Source organism: Stegostoma tigrinum, chromosome 1 (assembly GCF_030684315.1).
Source record: "Stegostoma tigrinum isolate sSteTig4 chromosome 1, sSteTig4.hap1, whole genome shotgun sequence".
NCBI classification, from domain to species: Eukaryota; Metazoa; Chordata; class Chondrichthyes; order Orectolobiformes; family Stegostomatidae; genus Stegostoma; species Stegostoma tigrinum.
In genome coordinates this window covers 51,200,395-51,216,967 of record NC_081354.1, presented here as the reverse complement: position 1 = coordinate 51,216,967, position 16,573 = coordinate 51,200,395, and the positions used below count along the sequence as shown (strand labels likewise).

Here is a 16,573-nt window from a genome sequence, read left to right as displayed (position 1 = left end):
TGGCTTTACAGCCCACGGGCAAGTTACGTAGGCTACGCTCATACTCTGCTGTCTGGCTCCAGCTATGCTCCTCACATAGGTATGTTGTCTGATAATGACTTGGTTTCTTTAGGCAGTGTACCTATCACTCTCCCATTCTACTTGTAAAATCATGGTAAGAATTTGCAGGTTTGTAGTGGATGTGCTACCAATGACATGATACTTCATTTTACAGGTCCACCCATCTGCTTTTCGACCAAGGCCAAGCCCATAAAATTTGACCCAGTATACAAATCCTTTGGGCTCTTGGGTCAACTACATACTTCAGCATGTATCTATTCCTTGCTGCTCCTCCAAGAATCTGTTGCTAAACCTTCCTCACACTACTTTAATTCTCTCACCTGATGACACTATTCCTAAAAACTATTTTTCAACATTCTACTCTTCTGTGTATATTCTACTAAAACTATTAACTATAATCATTGTAGTTTGCCAACTCCTTACTTTTGCTTGATCAGTAAATTTCAAGCACATGCTCCTTGTATGCAATTGAAATAATCTGAAAAGCAGTGCAGCTAGAACTGCCTCTAATAATAGTGTTTTCTTCCCCTCACCTAGTTTGAGAACAAAACCATTAATGCTAACTTTGGTTTAATATTCTGCAAAACTATATTAGATACCATCCATCTGTATTTTTGCAATGTGTTGTGAGAGACACCACATTTGATAGCCTCTGAAAACTTACAGTTTTCAATTAATTTCCCATTGGACACTTCTTGAACTATCACATCTATCAAATAGAATCAGACTGACAAATTGACATGAACATTCTCAATTATTCCTGGATTCTAACTACTCATTATTATGAAATTCAATTTTGTACTTTATGAATTTACGCACAACTGAGATTCGACAAAAGTAAGGACCCAATCTTCCGGTCTCTTGTCAAAGACGAGACATAACCTGACAGATGTGCTGCAGGACCTCTCGAAAGTCCTGGAACACTGACTATATGAAATTTGCCCACGAAGTGAAAACTTCTGATGAGCAATTACCCCACAACTGGAACTCTCTGGAGAAGTACCGATCTCAAATTTGGGAACTGTGGAGGGTTTTGACTTACTGGCCTTTATAGCTAGTGAGGGAAGTTAGAATAATTAAGATATTTGCCAACTCCTGGCTAACTTTAAAGCTGATCACTAAATGACTCACACTCACACTCCATCTCCAAAGATCTGACACCTAACTCCCACTGAACACTCAACCAACAACACAGAAACCCTAACACTTGACCACCCTTTCACATTACAACACTTGATGTTCTCCCCCATCTCAACACCCAACAAACTCCTACTACTCCCTACTAAACACATGCACACACACGCACACATTTGACAATTCTACCTTTTTGGACATCCAATCATTCTCACATTTCCATCTGTCTGACCACAACATCTTGGATATCTTACCACCTGGGATACCCAATCACCCAACCGTTAACACCTGATATTCCTGACACCTACTTCTCACCCATCCAATTACCAGCCCACTTCCTCACACATCTGTCAGCCTACCCAACCACCCATTCACTATCTCCACACATCTCTATTACCAAACACCACCATCACCAACACATCTGTCACCTTACTGACCTGCCAGCCTTCCCTCTCACAAATCACAGCCTTCCAAATTGAAAATGCCCCATTTATACCTATCTTTTATGAACTAATCCTCTGTGTACGCTAATACATTTCTCCTCCAACTATTTGTTTTGCTTTTATTGCCATTATTAGTTCCCTCTGTCTCTTGAGATACCAGGCGTTGTGAAGGTATTGACAACAACAGATGTCTGAGAAGACCCAGGGTTCTGTTCTGTAAGATATTATTGTTGTTTGCTATTGTCTTTTGCAGATGGCTGATCAGTTGGATCCCACATTCTTAACACCTGCCATTTGATTATACTGGAAGGATTTATAAATTTGATACTCAGCATGTTTATCCATGCTATGAATGCACATTCCTTGACTATCAATCCAGAGCATTTGGCTCAGAGACACATTATTGACTGTGATGTACCACTAGCCACATTGTCAAAATCACTATTCAGAACTTCCCTTTCATAAAACCAAATAGGAGCACTATAGGCTACATGCCATTAGACCTAGTAACTTATTGCCATCGACTTTCCAATGATCTTTTTGACAGTTGTGCCTGACAATTCATCCACATTTTCCTTTAAGTACTTACAGTAACAGCAACATTTTTATTTCCTATTCTCAGGAGGGAGGCAATGATGACAGTACCAATCTATTTCCCAACTGCAATTATCCTAATAAGATTAAGGTTGGATTCCTAAATTGTTGCAGTCTTTTGGAGACAGCACTCCCACGATGCATTAAATGGAGAACTCTGGATATTTTCAAGATGTAGATTGATATAGTTCTTCAGGCCAAAGGATATGGACAGAAAACATGAACAAGGGTACTGAGTTGGAATATCAAACATGATCATATTGAATGGGGAGAAAACCTGAAGGACTGAATGGTCTATTTCCTGCTCCTATACTCTGTATTCCTTCCTAAACCACAGGAAAGACAGCAATTCCAAAAATGTTGTTTAGGTCTATCCACACCCCCACCTATCTTGCAGATCGGGATGGACTGGAAATTCACATATGAAAGATTTTGTTGAAGCATCAGTAAATTTTGTCAAGTGAAATTGAACTAAAACCTTGCATTATTGCCCCACCTTTCATGTACCTACTAAAGAACTTCACAAGCAATGCTGTACACGAAAATAGTCACTATTGTAATGTGTTGTGCACAAATTGTGCTGAAATGTTACGAAAACAGCAATTACATAAATAACCTGATAAATGTTTGTTTGAAAGATAAAAGTTGGGAGAGTTTTTTTTACAATAGCCATGGAATACAATATACATTACAATAATCTCCATTCTGCAGTGAGGTCTTTTTTAAAATAACATCCAAAAGACTGAACCTCTCCTTCAGTACTGGACTGAATTGTTAAACAGATTATAAGATCAAAATTTTGGAATTGGCCTTGAGCCTTCCTACTCAGATAAGAGATACTAACACTGCTTAATTTTTTGATCTAAGTAAGATAAAAGAAAGAAAATCTTCTTACGATGCCTTTCATGATTCCAAAAGGCCGTTGATAAGGTGCCTCACGGAAGGCTGCTGAGCAAGGTGAGGGCCCATGGTGTTCGAGGTGAGCTACTGGCTTGGATTGAGGATTGGCTGTCTGACAGAAGGCAGAGAGTGGGATAAAAGGCTCTTTTTCGGAATGGCAACTGGTGACAAGTGGTGTCCCGCTGGGTTCAGTGTTGGGGCCGCAGCTGTTCACTTTATATATTAATGATCTGGATTAAGGGACTGGGGGCATTCTGGTGAAATTTGCCGATGATACGAAGATAGGTGGACAGGCAGGTACTACTGAGGAGGTGGGGAGGCTGCAGAAAGATTTAGACAGTTTAGGAGAGTGGTCCAGGAAACGGCTGATGAAATTCAACGTGAGCAAATGCGAGGTTTTGTACTTTGGAAAAAAGAATACAGGCATGGACTATTTTCTAAACGGCGAGAAAATTCATAAAGCAGAAGTACAAAAGGATCTAGGAGTGTTGGTCCAGGGTTCTCTAAAAGTTAACTTGCAGGTAGAGTCCGTGATTAAGAAAGCAAATGTAATGTTGTTGTTTATCTCAAGAGGGTTGGAATATGAAAGTAGTGATGCGTTTCTGAGACTTGATAAAGCTCTAGTTAGGCCCCATTTAGAATACTGTGTCCAATTTTGAGCCCCACACCTCAGGAAGGACATACTGGCGCTGGAGCGTGTCCAGCAGAGATTCACATGGATGATCCCTGGAATGGTAGGTTTAACGTACGATGAATGGCTAAGGATCCTGGGATTGTATTCATTAGAGTTTAGAAGCTTGAGGGGAGATCTAATAGAAACTTACAAGATAATGTATGGCTTAGAGAGGGTGGATGCTGGGAAGTTGTTTCCATTAGGTGGGGAGACTAGGACCTGTGGGCACAGCCTGAGAATTAGAGGGGGTAAATTTAAAACAGAAACGAGGAGACATTTCTTCAGGCAGAGAGTGGTGGGCCTGTCACAGAGTGCAGTGGAGGCCGGGACGTTAAATGCCTTCAAGGCAGAGATCGATAAATTCTTGATCTCACAAGGAATCAAGGGCTACGGGGAGAGCGCAGGGAAGTGGAGTTGAAATGGCCATCAGCCATGATTTAAATGGCAGAGTGGACTCAATGGGCTGAACGGCCTTACTTCCACTCCTATGTCTTATGGTCTTATGATCCTAGGATAGCCCGAAGCAGTTTAGTCATCATTATATGTGCTCCATCTGATGGCAGATCCTTGTCTCAGTTTTTTTCCCATATGTCTCTGTTCTGCGCCAGCCTTAATTTTCCAACAAATTATGTCCATTTCAAGCTATTCAGCATTGGCATTCTCTTTTTCCTCAAATTCTTCCCTCCACAATGTGTCAACTCTTCTATTTCATTTTAAATTGTGCCCTGGCCAATCTCTATGCTTTTTCCTAACTGCATTTACCAAATTTCTTTCATGGATTCATGCTTCTCAACAGTTCATTTCAATTATAGTTTTGAAAATACATATTGGGTAGGGCATTGTAGAAAACTGCCCTGTCCCTCTTCAAAATAACGTCACTACATTCACTCAAGAGGGCAGGTGTTTAATATCTCAGTTTAAAGATGACACGTCTACTGCATTAGACCCTTAGTACTTCTTTGCTGCCAGCGTCTGGGATATCCTTTCACTGTCAAAGACACAATATAAATATTTTAGTATTTCTGGAGACTCCGGACTGTAATGTGAATATAACAAGGTACATAAACGCATGTCAGAACGGTATGCGAACCGTTGACAGACTTGTGTTGGAGTCTTCATAACCTACAAAATTTTGATAATCTAAAACTTCCCCTATTTACTAAGTGCCACTGTTTTCGTTGACTCCTCACATTGGCTGTTATCTCACAAATGCCTCAAGTTTGTGAATAAATCCAGGTGCGGCTTCACTACCCCTCAACCTCATCTGTTTTAAACCTTCAACCTCTGATGATCGGTCCACATTTGAAATAATATCCCTCTTCTCTTTGCAGATGTAATCTATACTGCCCTGCATTTTCTGGTTTTTATTTCACGTTTCCAACAGTTGCAGCAATTGTCAGTAAAACGACCGCGCTTACAAATTACGATTTGCGAAAAAAAACTTCCCTAAAGTTGTTGCGACATGAAAACATCCAAGTTGGGCAAATCTACCCACGCAGCAGATGGCGCTACCGTCGACGTGCAGAGAATCTGAAGGGCACTTGCTGTCCGTGACCGTCCTTTCCCCTCTCTCCTATTATTTGCCTCTCCCAGTCTGTCATCTGACACTCCTTTCACATTCTTTCTGTGCCCTTGCATACTTTCCCCTCCCATGCCTATACACAAGCACACACCTCCCTATCTACCTGGGCTGCGCGCTGGACCGTACACCTGCCCGGATGTACATGCGCAGTAGACATCCCTTCCGTTCGCCGCCTGGCGCGCACTGTCAGGAGCTAGAGTTCGACGCTGTCATGGCGGCGTGAAGGGAACGAGGAAAATAATTTAGCCGTTAGTGCACCGTACTTCTGGCCGTTGTTTTTCCACGTTTCCGAACTCGATACTGCACGAGCTGCGAATTTGCCAGAGCTGGAAGGGAGAAAGAAGAGGGAACAGCGCGCGGCTAGCGAGCGGCAGGGTCTGTCACCAGCTCGAGCAGGCTCTGTGTAGAGCCACCCGAGCCGAGCCTGTGCCTGTTTGTGGACCCCAATTCAAGTTGCCTCTCGGTGGTATTTTTTTCTGTGGCATATTCGGCCCCCGGTCTCCTCTTCGGGTGAATCGCCATGTCGAGCGAGGATGAACATCCGCGGCTCCCCGACTCCCGGGGAGGCCAAACGGCAACGGTACAAGGGGAGCAGGCGGCGGACAGGGGTCACCCCTCCGGCACCAAAACCTCACCAGCTGGCGATGCAACTATCTCGTTGGGCCTTAACCCGCCTGTACCTATTCGTGGGATCCGGATGAAATTCGCCGTGCTGACCGGTCTAATGCAAGCCGGTGAAGTGACCAATCGCGACGTCGTGGAAACCATATTTAACCTGGTAAGAGAGCGATCCCGGTAACTCCAGTTCCTCATTCGAACCCACTCCACACCTGAGTTAGTTGCAACGCTGTGACTTTTTTTTAAAGCTCTCAAGTTTCAAACTTTAATTTCTCGGGTGTTTTATTTTACTTAATCGTATTTTGGTACTTTAAACTTGTTCCAGGTTGAAAGTTTTTGACGCTGACACAGCCTAATCTGCTTGTTGCACACTGCAATAGTGTGAGGAAACTTGTAGCATTTCTTGCTTTGATTGGGTTTTAGCGAGTTGCATTTTTGCATATATGAAGAATCTTCGGTAAGATTCTGCCCGCGGCCTAAGATATGAGCACCTGATGTCGTCTGGTTGTGAGAATCGCAGACGCGGAAGTGAAATTACAAAATCGACCGCAGTTTATCGGTCTTGCGTACAGTGTATGGTATCAGATAACATTGCGGAGGCCACTCGGAAAACGCCTCGTCCCTGGGCCCAATTTGAATGGGAAGCTCATCAGCGCTGCCCTGTGTATTAATATTTAATATAAAAGGTATTAATATTACTGTACTTAACATTACCTGGATGGTAATCTACAGTTTTACAATTTCGTAATAAGTTGCGCAACATAGTTGCGCGTGTCAATCACAAGTTTTTTCTAACACCACGGTAATTTTGATTTCCTGTGTTGGTAAGAGTCAGTTTTGTACCATGATTACCCCCAGTAAGATTTCAGTTTTGGATCAAGTAATTCAGAGTTGGGTGCATAAAACAAAATTCTGATTGTTAATGTGTTTAAGGTCTTTCTTGCATAAAAACAGAATTTGGTGGAAAAACTCAGCAGTTCTGGCAGCATCTGTGAAGAAAAAATCAGAGTTAACAGGTCTTTGTGAGTTTTAAAGAATGCTAGTACACCAATAGGTTTCCATTGTAGGTTTCTGTTTTGATCAAAAATGTTCATTGAACAAAATAGAACTGAAGTGTTTTCATTTTGCTGTTTACAATACTAATTCTAGGAAAATCGCAACTGAACTATGGTATGTGTAACCATAATAGGAAATTAATAATTGTATGTTAACTCTCTTTTATAACGTTGCTATTAAATGGTCCATAACCTTAAAATTTGGAGCAAGATGTGAAAATGATGACAGATAATTCAATAGCATTAACTGTTGCTAGTGGCATAAATGAACTTAGAAAATTACATAAATCATTGACATGCTATTTTAAGCATATATTCACTAGTATATTGCATTGGTGCAAATACCAATATGATAGCAATATGTAAGTTGAGCATCTAAAGTGAAGCCTAGTGTTTTAAAACTTGTGACTTAAAATGCACAAAGGTGGATAAATCCCTTGGACCTGATCAGGTGTACCGTATAATTTTTTGGGAAGCTAGGGAAGTGATTGGGCCTCTTGCTGAGATACTTGTATCATCGATAGTTATAGGTGAGGTGCTGGAAGACCTGGAGGTTGGCAAATGTGGTGCCACTATTTAAGAAAGGTGGTATGGAAAAGCCAGGAACCAGTGAGCTTGACATTAGTGGTGGGCAAGTTGTTAGAAGGATCCTGACGGATAGGATTAATTTGTATTTGGAAAGGCAAGGACTGATTAGGGATAGGCAGCATGGCTCTATGCATGGGAAATCATGTTTTTTTTTTTGAAGGTTTTAAAAAGTAATGAAGAGGATTGATGAAGGCAGAGTGGTGGACGTGATCTACATCGACTTCAGTAAGGCGAGGTTCTGCATGGTAGACTGGTTAGGAAGGTTAGATCACATGGAATGCAGGGAGAACCAGACATTTGAATACAGAACTGGCTCAAAGGTAGGAAACAGAGAGTGGTGATGGAGGGTTGCTTTTCAGACTGGAGGCCTGTGACCAGCAGTGTATCAGGGGGATTGGCTTTTTGTCTTTTATATAAATGATTTGGAAGTGAATATAGGAGGTATGGTTAATAAGTTTGCAGATGGCACCAAATTGGACAGTAAAGAAGGTTAATTCAGAGTACAACAGGACTTTGAACAGATGGGCTGGTAGGCTGCAGAGTGGTAGATGGAGTTTAATTTAGATAAATGTGAGCTGCTGCATTTTGGAAAAGAAAATCAGGGTAGGACTTAGACTTAATGGTAAGGTCCTGGAGAATGTTACAGTACAAAGAGACCTTGGAATGCAGATTTGTAGTTCCTTGAGTCACACATAGACAGGATAGTAAAAAAAGGTGTTTAGTATGCTTGCCTTTATTGGAAGGTGCATTGAGTATTGGGGATGGGAGGTTATGTTGTGGCTATACAGACATTGGTTAGGCCACTATTGGAATACTGCATGCAGTTCTGGTCTCTCTGCAGTAGGAAAGACATGAAATTTGAAAGGGCTCAGAAAAGATTTACGAGGATCTTGCCGGGGGGGGGGCAGAAGGTTTGAGCTATAGAGAAAGGCCAAATAGGCTGAGGCTATTTTCCCTAGAGTGTCTGAGGCTGTGGGTGACTTTGTAGAGGTTTATAAAATCATGAGGGGCATGGATAGGGTGATTAGCCAAGGTCTTTTCCCCAGGGTAGTAAAGTCAAAAACTCGAGGGCATAGATTTAAGATGAGACAGGATAGATTTAAAAGGGACTTAAGGGGCAAATTGTTCATGCGGAGCATGGTGCGCCTATGGAATGAGGAAATAGTGTATAGGCTCATTCAATTACAGCATTTAAAAAGTATCTGGATGGGTACATGAATAAGAAAGGTTTAGAGGGATATGGTGACAAATGGAACTAGATTAATTTAGGATATCTGGTCAGCATAAATGAGTTGGATTGCAGGGGCTGTTTCCATGTACAGCTATGACTGTATGACTCCCAGACACAGTTCACTGTAATTGAAATGATAGTTTTACATATTGGAAACAACTGAAAAGATTCATTTTACCATGAGTTCAGTTCAGTCAGGCCAGAATTCTTCAATCATATCCGTTTTGAAATTCACATGAACCAGGAATATATTTGAATTGTCATTTGTGCACAATGCTAGATATATTGCAGAGAGACAACAATGACTTCTTTCGAAACATTGCAACCAATTGGTACGATCATCATTCCCTGAAATGCAGTGTGTATCCATTCCATGGTCAGGTTGATTGGGATAATATGCCTTCTCATTGTTATTTTGTTACACTTTTCACAATGTATGCTTATGAAGTGAAGTTGAAACCTATGCCTGTCAGTCACCCAGTGACCACTTATTGATCATTCCAGAGCCTTGAACAAACGAAATCTACACTGACATGCTAGTACTATCAATGGATCACTACTGTCAGTGATGTAGTATTTAAGACGAAATGTTAAACTGAGATACCTTTTACCCTGAGGTTAATGTGAAACATTGTATGACACTTAATGAAGAAGAGCCAGGCTGTTCTGTCTGGTGTCTTGTGCAGTATTTATCTCTGAATCGATGTCTCCAACAGAGAGCCTCGTTAGTATCATATTGCTATTTATGGAAGCTTGCTGTGTGTAAAATAAGCTGTACTTCAAAACTGCTTCATTGGCTTAAAACACTTTGGGTGAATGGGATGGTTATGAAAGGTGCTATGTAAATGCAAAGTATTCATTTTTGAGGACTAACTGGCGTTTCTGAGGTAGGGCTCTTAAAATTATGGAAGTTCAGAACTTGGCCAGTGCTTGTTGCTGACCACGTATTCAATACCTGCAGCAATTGTATTTACAGACAGCAGACTTGCAGAAGCACTGATTAACTAACCAGATTGATTAAATAAAGCACATTGTTTCAATGATGGAGTATGTAACAACTGTGTATTGCAGCAAAGCCAAAGTTGCTGGAAAAGCTCAGCAGGTCTGGCAGCATCTGCAAAGGGAAAAACAGTTAAAGTTTTGGGTCTGGTGACCCTTCGTCAGAACTGATGGTGGCTGGGAAAATATCAGTTATATGCAGAAAATTGGGAGTTGGGTGGGGTACAGAGTAAACGATAGGAATGATCCCAAAGAGAGAGAAAGATAGTTGGACAGACAAAGGAGTTGCTAATGATCAGGCTGTGAGGGTGAATTGTTGTTAATGGGGACTGTTAGTGACTAACAACAGGGGGAGTGTAATAGCAGGCTATATGTTAACAAGGCCTGGTATGTGGGGTAGGGGGCTGGGACATTGGAGAGTTTGGGCCTTAAAATTATTGAACTCAGTATTGAGTCTGGAGGGCTGTAGGGTCCTCAAGTGGAAAATGAGGTGTTGTTCCTCCAGCTTGCGTTGAACTTCTCTGGAACACTGCAGCAAGCCAGAGACTAAGATGTTGGCCAGGAAGCAGGGTGGTGTGTTAAAGTGGCAGGCAACAGGTACTTTTTGCAGGCAGAATGTAGGTGTTCCACGAAGCAGTCAAGTCTACACCTCATTTCCCCAATGTAGAGGAAACCACATTGTGAGCAGCGAATGCAGTAGACTAGATTCTGGGAAGTGCAGTTGAAGTGTTGCTTCACCTGCAAGGTATGTTTGGGCCCTTGGATACTGGGGAGGAAGGAGGTAAATGAGCAGGTGTTGCACCTTCGCTGGTTACAGGGGAAGGTGCTGTGGGGAGGTGATGGGGGCAAAAGAAGTGTGAATCAAGATGTCCTGGAGGGAATGGTCCCTGCAGAAGGCGGACAAGGGAGGGGAGGGGAGGGGAATATGTCTGGTGGTGGCATATTGCTGGAGGTGGCAGAAATGGCATCTGATGATCTTCTGGATCTGGATGCTGGTGGGATGGTAGGTGAGGATAAGGGGAACCCTATTGCTGTTGCAGGAGGGAAGAGAAGGGGTGAGGACGGAAATGTAGGAGATGGGTTGGACCCCGTTGAGGGCCCTGTCGACAATAGAGGTGGGGAATCCTCGCTTGAGGAAGAAATTGGACATTTCAGAGGCTCCCCTGTTGAAGTTGGCCTCATCTGAACATATGTGACAGAGATGGAGGAACTGAGAGAATGGGATAGAGTCTTTACAGGAAGCAGGGTGTGAGGATGTATAGTCCAGGTAGTTGTGGGAATCAGTGGGCCAGTTTACCCCCAGAAATGTTGAGGAAGGGAAGGGAGGAGTCAGAGATAGACCAGATGAAAGTGATGGCAAGGTGGAAATTGGAGGTGAAATTGATGAAGTTTTCCAATTTCAGACGAGAGAGGGAAGCAGCGCCAATGATATCATCGATGTATTGGAGAAAGTGTGGGTTGGGGGCCGGAATAGGACTGGAACAAGGAATGTTCCATGAGTCCCATGAAGAGACAGGCATAGCTAGGGCCCATGCAGCTATCCATGGCAACCGCTCTTATCTGAAGAAAATGAGAGAATCAAAACTCTTTGTATTGGTTTGCTCATAGATGGGATGGTTCTTCCTGTGGGAAGCTTATCAGCATTGGTGGGTTGTGTGTGATTGGTTGGTCCTATGTACTTGAAGATGACTGAGGCTAAGATTTGTCAACTTGTGACTGGTGTACTGACTTTGGGCAAATGGCGTTCCCTGTAGTGAAATTTTTCATTCTGTGCTGGCTGAACAAACCTTTTTGACCTGCAGTTGTGGGATGTAATGGTGGATTTCCATGCAAGTTCAAAAACTCTGCATCATACCTGTTTGCGATTTGTCTATATGACTTTATTAAAATGAGGCTATGAGTTGGATTTTGTGGTCATTGGTGAATAAACAGAACCTGCTGTTTGTTTTCCTTGCACCTTTGCACAAACTTTTTGTGGGCTTTTGAGTAGCAACTTAGTGATTGAATCTAATAGGTGAAAATCTACGTGGAATCTGGGTAGTTACAGCTCGCCTTTCAACGAACCAGTTGAAGAAGCAGTTCTGAAGTTTGCGGTATTTGAACCAGGAAGTACAAATTAAAATATTTCAGCCAATGTAAAATCAAATACAGAAGGAAAATAGAGGGAAAGACACAGGTTGAGAAGAGAAACAGTTTTCAAAAAATAATTTATTGAAATATCCAACAAGAATGATAGTAACCATTGTACGTTTGCAGAATTTATTAAAGCAAATTTCCACTGCGAGGGAAGTTGTTGAAATGAGCAATTATGTCTTTAATGATTCACTTGTTGTTGAATGAATGTACAAACTATCTTTTTTGAATCTTTAGAGGGTAAGTAACTGCTGAAACTCCATGCTGTTCATGTGCTTGAATACCGAATCTGAGTTATGGGTGTAGCAAAGCTTGAGGAGGACTTGATTGCAACTTGATTTTGCATTTAACTGCATATGGATGTTGGAAGTTGCTTGCTGACTCTTAATGAACGATAACAGCCTAAATTAGTTCTACTGTAAATCCTGGGACAATATGTATATGAAGAATTACCATAATACACCAGTAATATCTAAAGTATGCTTACTCTGTCTGCCTGAGACTGTTTATAATCTGTCTCAAAGGTAGAGCTCTATTATCTCAGTGTTATAATAAAGTTTTTGTTGTGACCATTCTTCTGAATGTCTGAAATGTTAGCTCGGCATGAACAGTTCTGATTATTACTGACACTATAGCAGGATTTAATTTGCTATAAAACAATTAACAAGATTTTGCATAGTTTGATTAACAGAAATAAACAACAGTGAGTGTTGTTAACTTTTTAATTTGATCACCAGCATTTTTCATTTTACATTTAAAAATCCTGTTACCGAAGTTTTGAATCATAGCCTCCTTCCAAACTGTAGGGATTCTATTTGACCAAGTGAGTTCACACTGACCGTCTGAGCATCCCACCCAGGTCCACCCTGTAACCCTACATCTCTCGTGGCTAGATAACAAAGCAGCTTTTGTGCTCCTGAGATGCTGCTTGGCCTGCTGTGTTCATCCAGCTTCACACTTGGTTATCTTGGATTCTCCAGCATCTGCAGTTCCCATTGTCACATCTTTCATGGCTAATCCACCTAGCCTACATATCCTTGGACAGTATGGGCAGTTTAGCATGGCCAATCCATCTAACCTGCACATCTTTGAATTGTGGGAGGAAACTGGAGTCCCCAGAGGAAATCCACACAGATATGGGGAGAATGTGTGAACCGCACATAGACAGATGCATTTTATAATTGAATTTGACTAGGTCTTGTCTAATATTCAAAATAATATTACAATACTTATTTGTAAAGTGGGTCAAGAAGTTGGGATACTTGCAGATTTGCACATCAGGTCTGAGCAGTGTGATTTATTAACCTGTAATTCACTTTTAAAATAAATGACTTCCTTTGATTCCCTTGTTTTTAGACTCTTTCCAATATTATTGCAAAAATCGTGTCAAATTCTTGAGGATGAACAAATATTGATATTGCCACCTTTTTCTTTTATCTGCAACAAGTTGAGTTGAAATTTCATTTCACCTTTGTTGCTTTCACAATGATGTGTTCAGTTTGGTTGCATTCTCATGATGCTGGGCAATTAGACTTAGTCAGCTGCTGGCTGGAAGAGAGAAACATAGTTTTGGTGGCAACATTGATTAGTGCAAAATTAAAAGCAAAAAGAAAAAAATTAAGTGGAGCAGGACCGGAGGAGAAAGAGCTGTAACAGTAGCAAACGGGCTAGAGTAAGGAAAAATGGGAAAAGAAATCAAATACTGTTTATCTGTACGCTACATTTCTAACCACATGGATTGATAGCACAAATGGAAATAAGTGGTTATGATATGCTTTGTAGAGATATGACTGCAAAATGATTAAGGCTTTGGACTGAATATTCAAAGATATTTGACATTTTGGAAGGTTAGGTCGCTGTGTTAATAAAAGATGAGTTTATAAGATCAGAATGCTGAAGTAGTCTAGGTTGAGTTAAGAAATAGTAAAGAAAACAAGTTCCTAGTGGTGGAAGTTCACAGGTCCCCAGCAGCTACATTGTAGGACAGGGTATTAATTAAGAAATAACAATAGCTTGAAAAGAAGAAACAGCAATAGTTGAGGGATTGGGAATATTTTAGAAACCAGTTAAACTTGACTTAAAAAGGATAAGTTGGAAAATGAGAGTAAGCTAGCAAGAAGTATAATTATACAAAGAATTTCTGTGGTTCAGCTAAACTAAACATCAGTCACTGAGAGAAAATGGGAACTGCAGATGCTGGAGAATCCAAGATAATAAATGTGAGGCTGGATGAACACAGCAGGCCAAGCAGCATCTCAGGAGCACAAAAGCTGACGTTTCGGGCCTAGACCCTTCATCAGAGAGGGGGATGGGGTGAGGGTTCTGGAATAAATAGGGAGAGAGGGGGAGGCGGACCGAAGATGGAGAGAAAAGAAGATAGGTGGAGAGAGTATAGGTGGGGAGGGGATAGGCCAGACCAGGGAAGACGGACAGGTCAAGGAGGTGGGATGAGGTTATTAGGTAGATGGGGGTGCGGCTTGGGGTGTGAGGAAGGGATGGGTGAGAGGAAGAACAGGTTAGGGAGGCAGAGACAGGTTGGACTGGTTTTGGGATGCAGTGGGTGGAGGGGAAGAGCTGGGCTGGTTGTGTGGTGCAGTGGGGGGAGGGGACGAACTGGGCTGGTTTAGGGATGCGGTGGGGGAAGGGGAGATTTTGAAACTGGTGAAGTCCACATTGATACCATTAGGCTGCAGGGTTCCCAGGCGGAATATGAGTTGCTGTTCCTGCAACCTTCGGGTGGCATCATTGTGGCACTGCAGGAGGCCCATGATGGACATGTCATCTAAAGAATGGGAGGGGGAGTGGAAATGGTTTGTGACTGGGAGGCGCAGTTGTTTGTTGCGAACTGAGCGGAGATGTTCTGCAAAGTGGTCCCCAAGCCTCCGCTTGGTTTCCCCAATCAGTCACTGAGAGGTTGAGACTGAAGTCGGTAGCAGGAAACAAGGAAATTGAGACTTTGACTAATATTTTGGGTCTGTCTTTGCAGTAGAAGAGAAAAAAAATCTCAAGATTAACAGAAAATCAAAGCCAAATCAAAGGAAGAGTCTAACCTAATGATCAGGGATCAGTGCTTGATCCTTTACTCACTAACACTAGAGAAAATATTTTCAAGAAAACGAATGCACTATAGGCTTGCAGGTCCTCTTGACTGGATCACTTTCATCTGAGGACTTAAAAACAAGAGAATGTATCCACCGTTAGTAATCTAACACTTTCAAATTCAGAAAAAGTCTGATGGATTGGAATACTGTGCGTATGACACTTCTATCAATGAAGGGAAGCAGAAAAATATAGGCCAGTTAGCATAACATTTACAATTGGGAAAAGTTTGGTATCAATTATTAAGGAATTTATAGCAGGACATTTTAAAACATCATAATAGAATCGAGCCAAGTCAACATAGATTTATGAAAGGGAAATTGTGTTTTACAGCCTTTGAGGCTGTAATAATCAGGGTGGATGAAGGAGATTCACGTTTATTGGAATGTATTTGTACATTCAAGAAGGGGTTACATAAAAGCTTACAATTCAACATAAGAGCCCATGATACTGGGGATAATATTAACATGGATAGTTTCCAAATAACCTATAACCTGTGTTGAGATGTTATTCCCCACTTGTGGAGCATGTGGGACTTAAACTTGGGCTTCCTAGCTCAGTGATAGGGATGTTACCCCTGTGCCACAAGGACTTTGTGGTATCACGCTGGGGTGGACAAAGTTAGAAGTTGTATGACACCAGATTATGGTGCAACAGGTTTATTTGAAATCACAAGTGTTTGGAGTGCTACTCTGAAGTGAGGTGACACTTTCCTAACAAAGGAGCAGCGCTTTGAAAGCTTGCATTTTCAGATAAACGTGCTGGTCTATAACTTGGTGTCATGTGTTTTCTGACATTGCCCGCAAGAACATTGTATTAACAGAGACATTTTCTAACCAACCTGTTCAGAGATATTATCACACGTCCTCGACCTCTTGAGGTATGGATACTGTTACCTATGTGCTGCGAGAGTCAGTCTATTAGTATGGATAGAGGATTAACTGACAGGAGACAGAGCTGGGAGAAGTGGGTTAATTTCAGGTATCAACTGTAATTAAAGGAGTCTTACAGGGAGCAGTGCTTGATCTTCAATTAATTATCATTAATATTAATAATTTTGAAGGAACTGAGTATATTTAGCCAATGTTTTGCTAATACAAGTAAGTTTGATAGTAAATTTTGAGGAGGATAGAGTTTGTAAAGCCGTATAGATAATGTAGGTGAGTGGGGGAAAGAAAAAAAAGACCTGACAAATGCAGCAAAATGGGGAAAATGTGAAATTGTCCACTTTGGAAAAAAATTGGAAAGTAAAATGTTATTCAAATGAAGGGAGTCCACAAAGTACTGTGTCACAGAGGTGCCGTTGTACAGGAGTCACAAGTTAACGTGCAAGCACAGCAAGTAGTTAGGAAGGCATTTGGAATTTTGGCCTTTGTTGCAAGTGGTATGGACATTAAAGTAAGGATATCTTGATGTAACAGTACAATGCAATGATGAGACTACACTTAAGAGTACGGCATACAA

The 16,573-nt window shown here is 41.6% G+C and overlaps 1 protein-coding gene across 2 annotated transcripts in view; it reads left to right on the top strand.

Annotated features, from left to right (window-relative positions):
- Positions 1-5,555: 5,555 nt before the first annotated feature.
- lrba (LPS-responsive vesicle trafficking, beach and anchor containing) overlaps positions 5,556-16,573 on the top strand; it is an 856,602-nt gene continuing 845,584 nt past the window's right edge. For both annotated transcript variants that reach the window (XM_048526975.2, XM_048526966.2), the window contains exon 1: positions 5,556-6,164. In XM_048526975.2, coding sequence (XP_048382932.1) covers positions 5,907-6,164 — 258 coding nt within the window. In that variant the 5' untranslated portion in view covers positions 5,556-5,906. The remainder of the gene's footprint in view (positions 6,165-16,573) is intronic.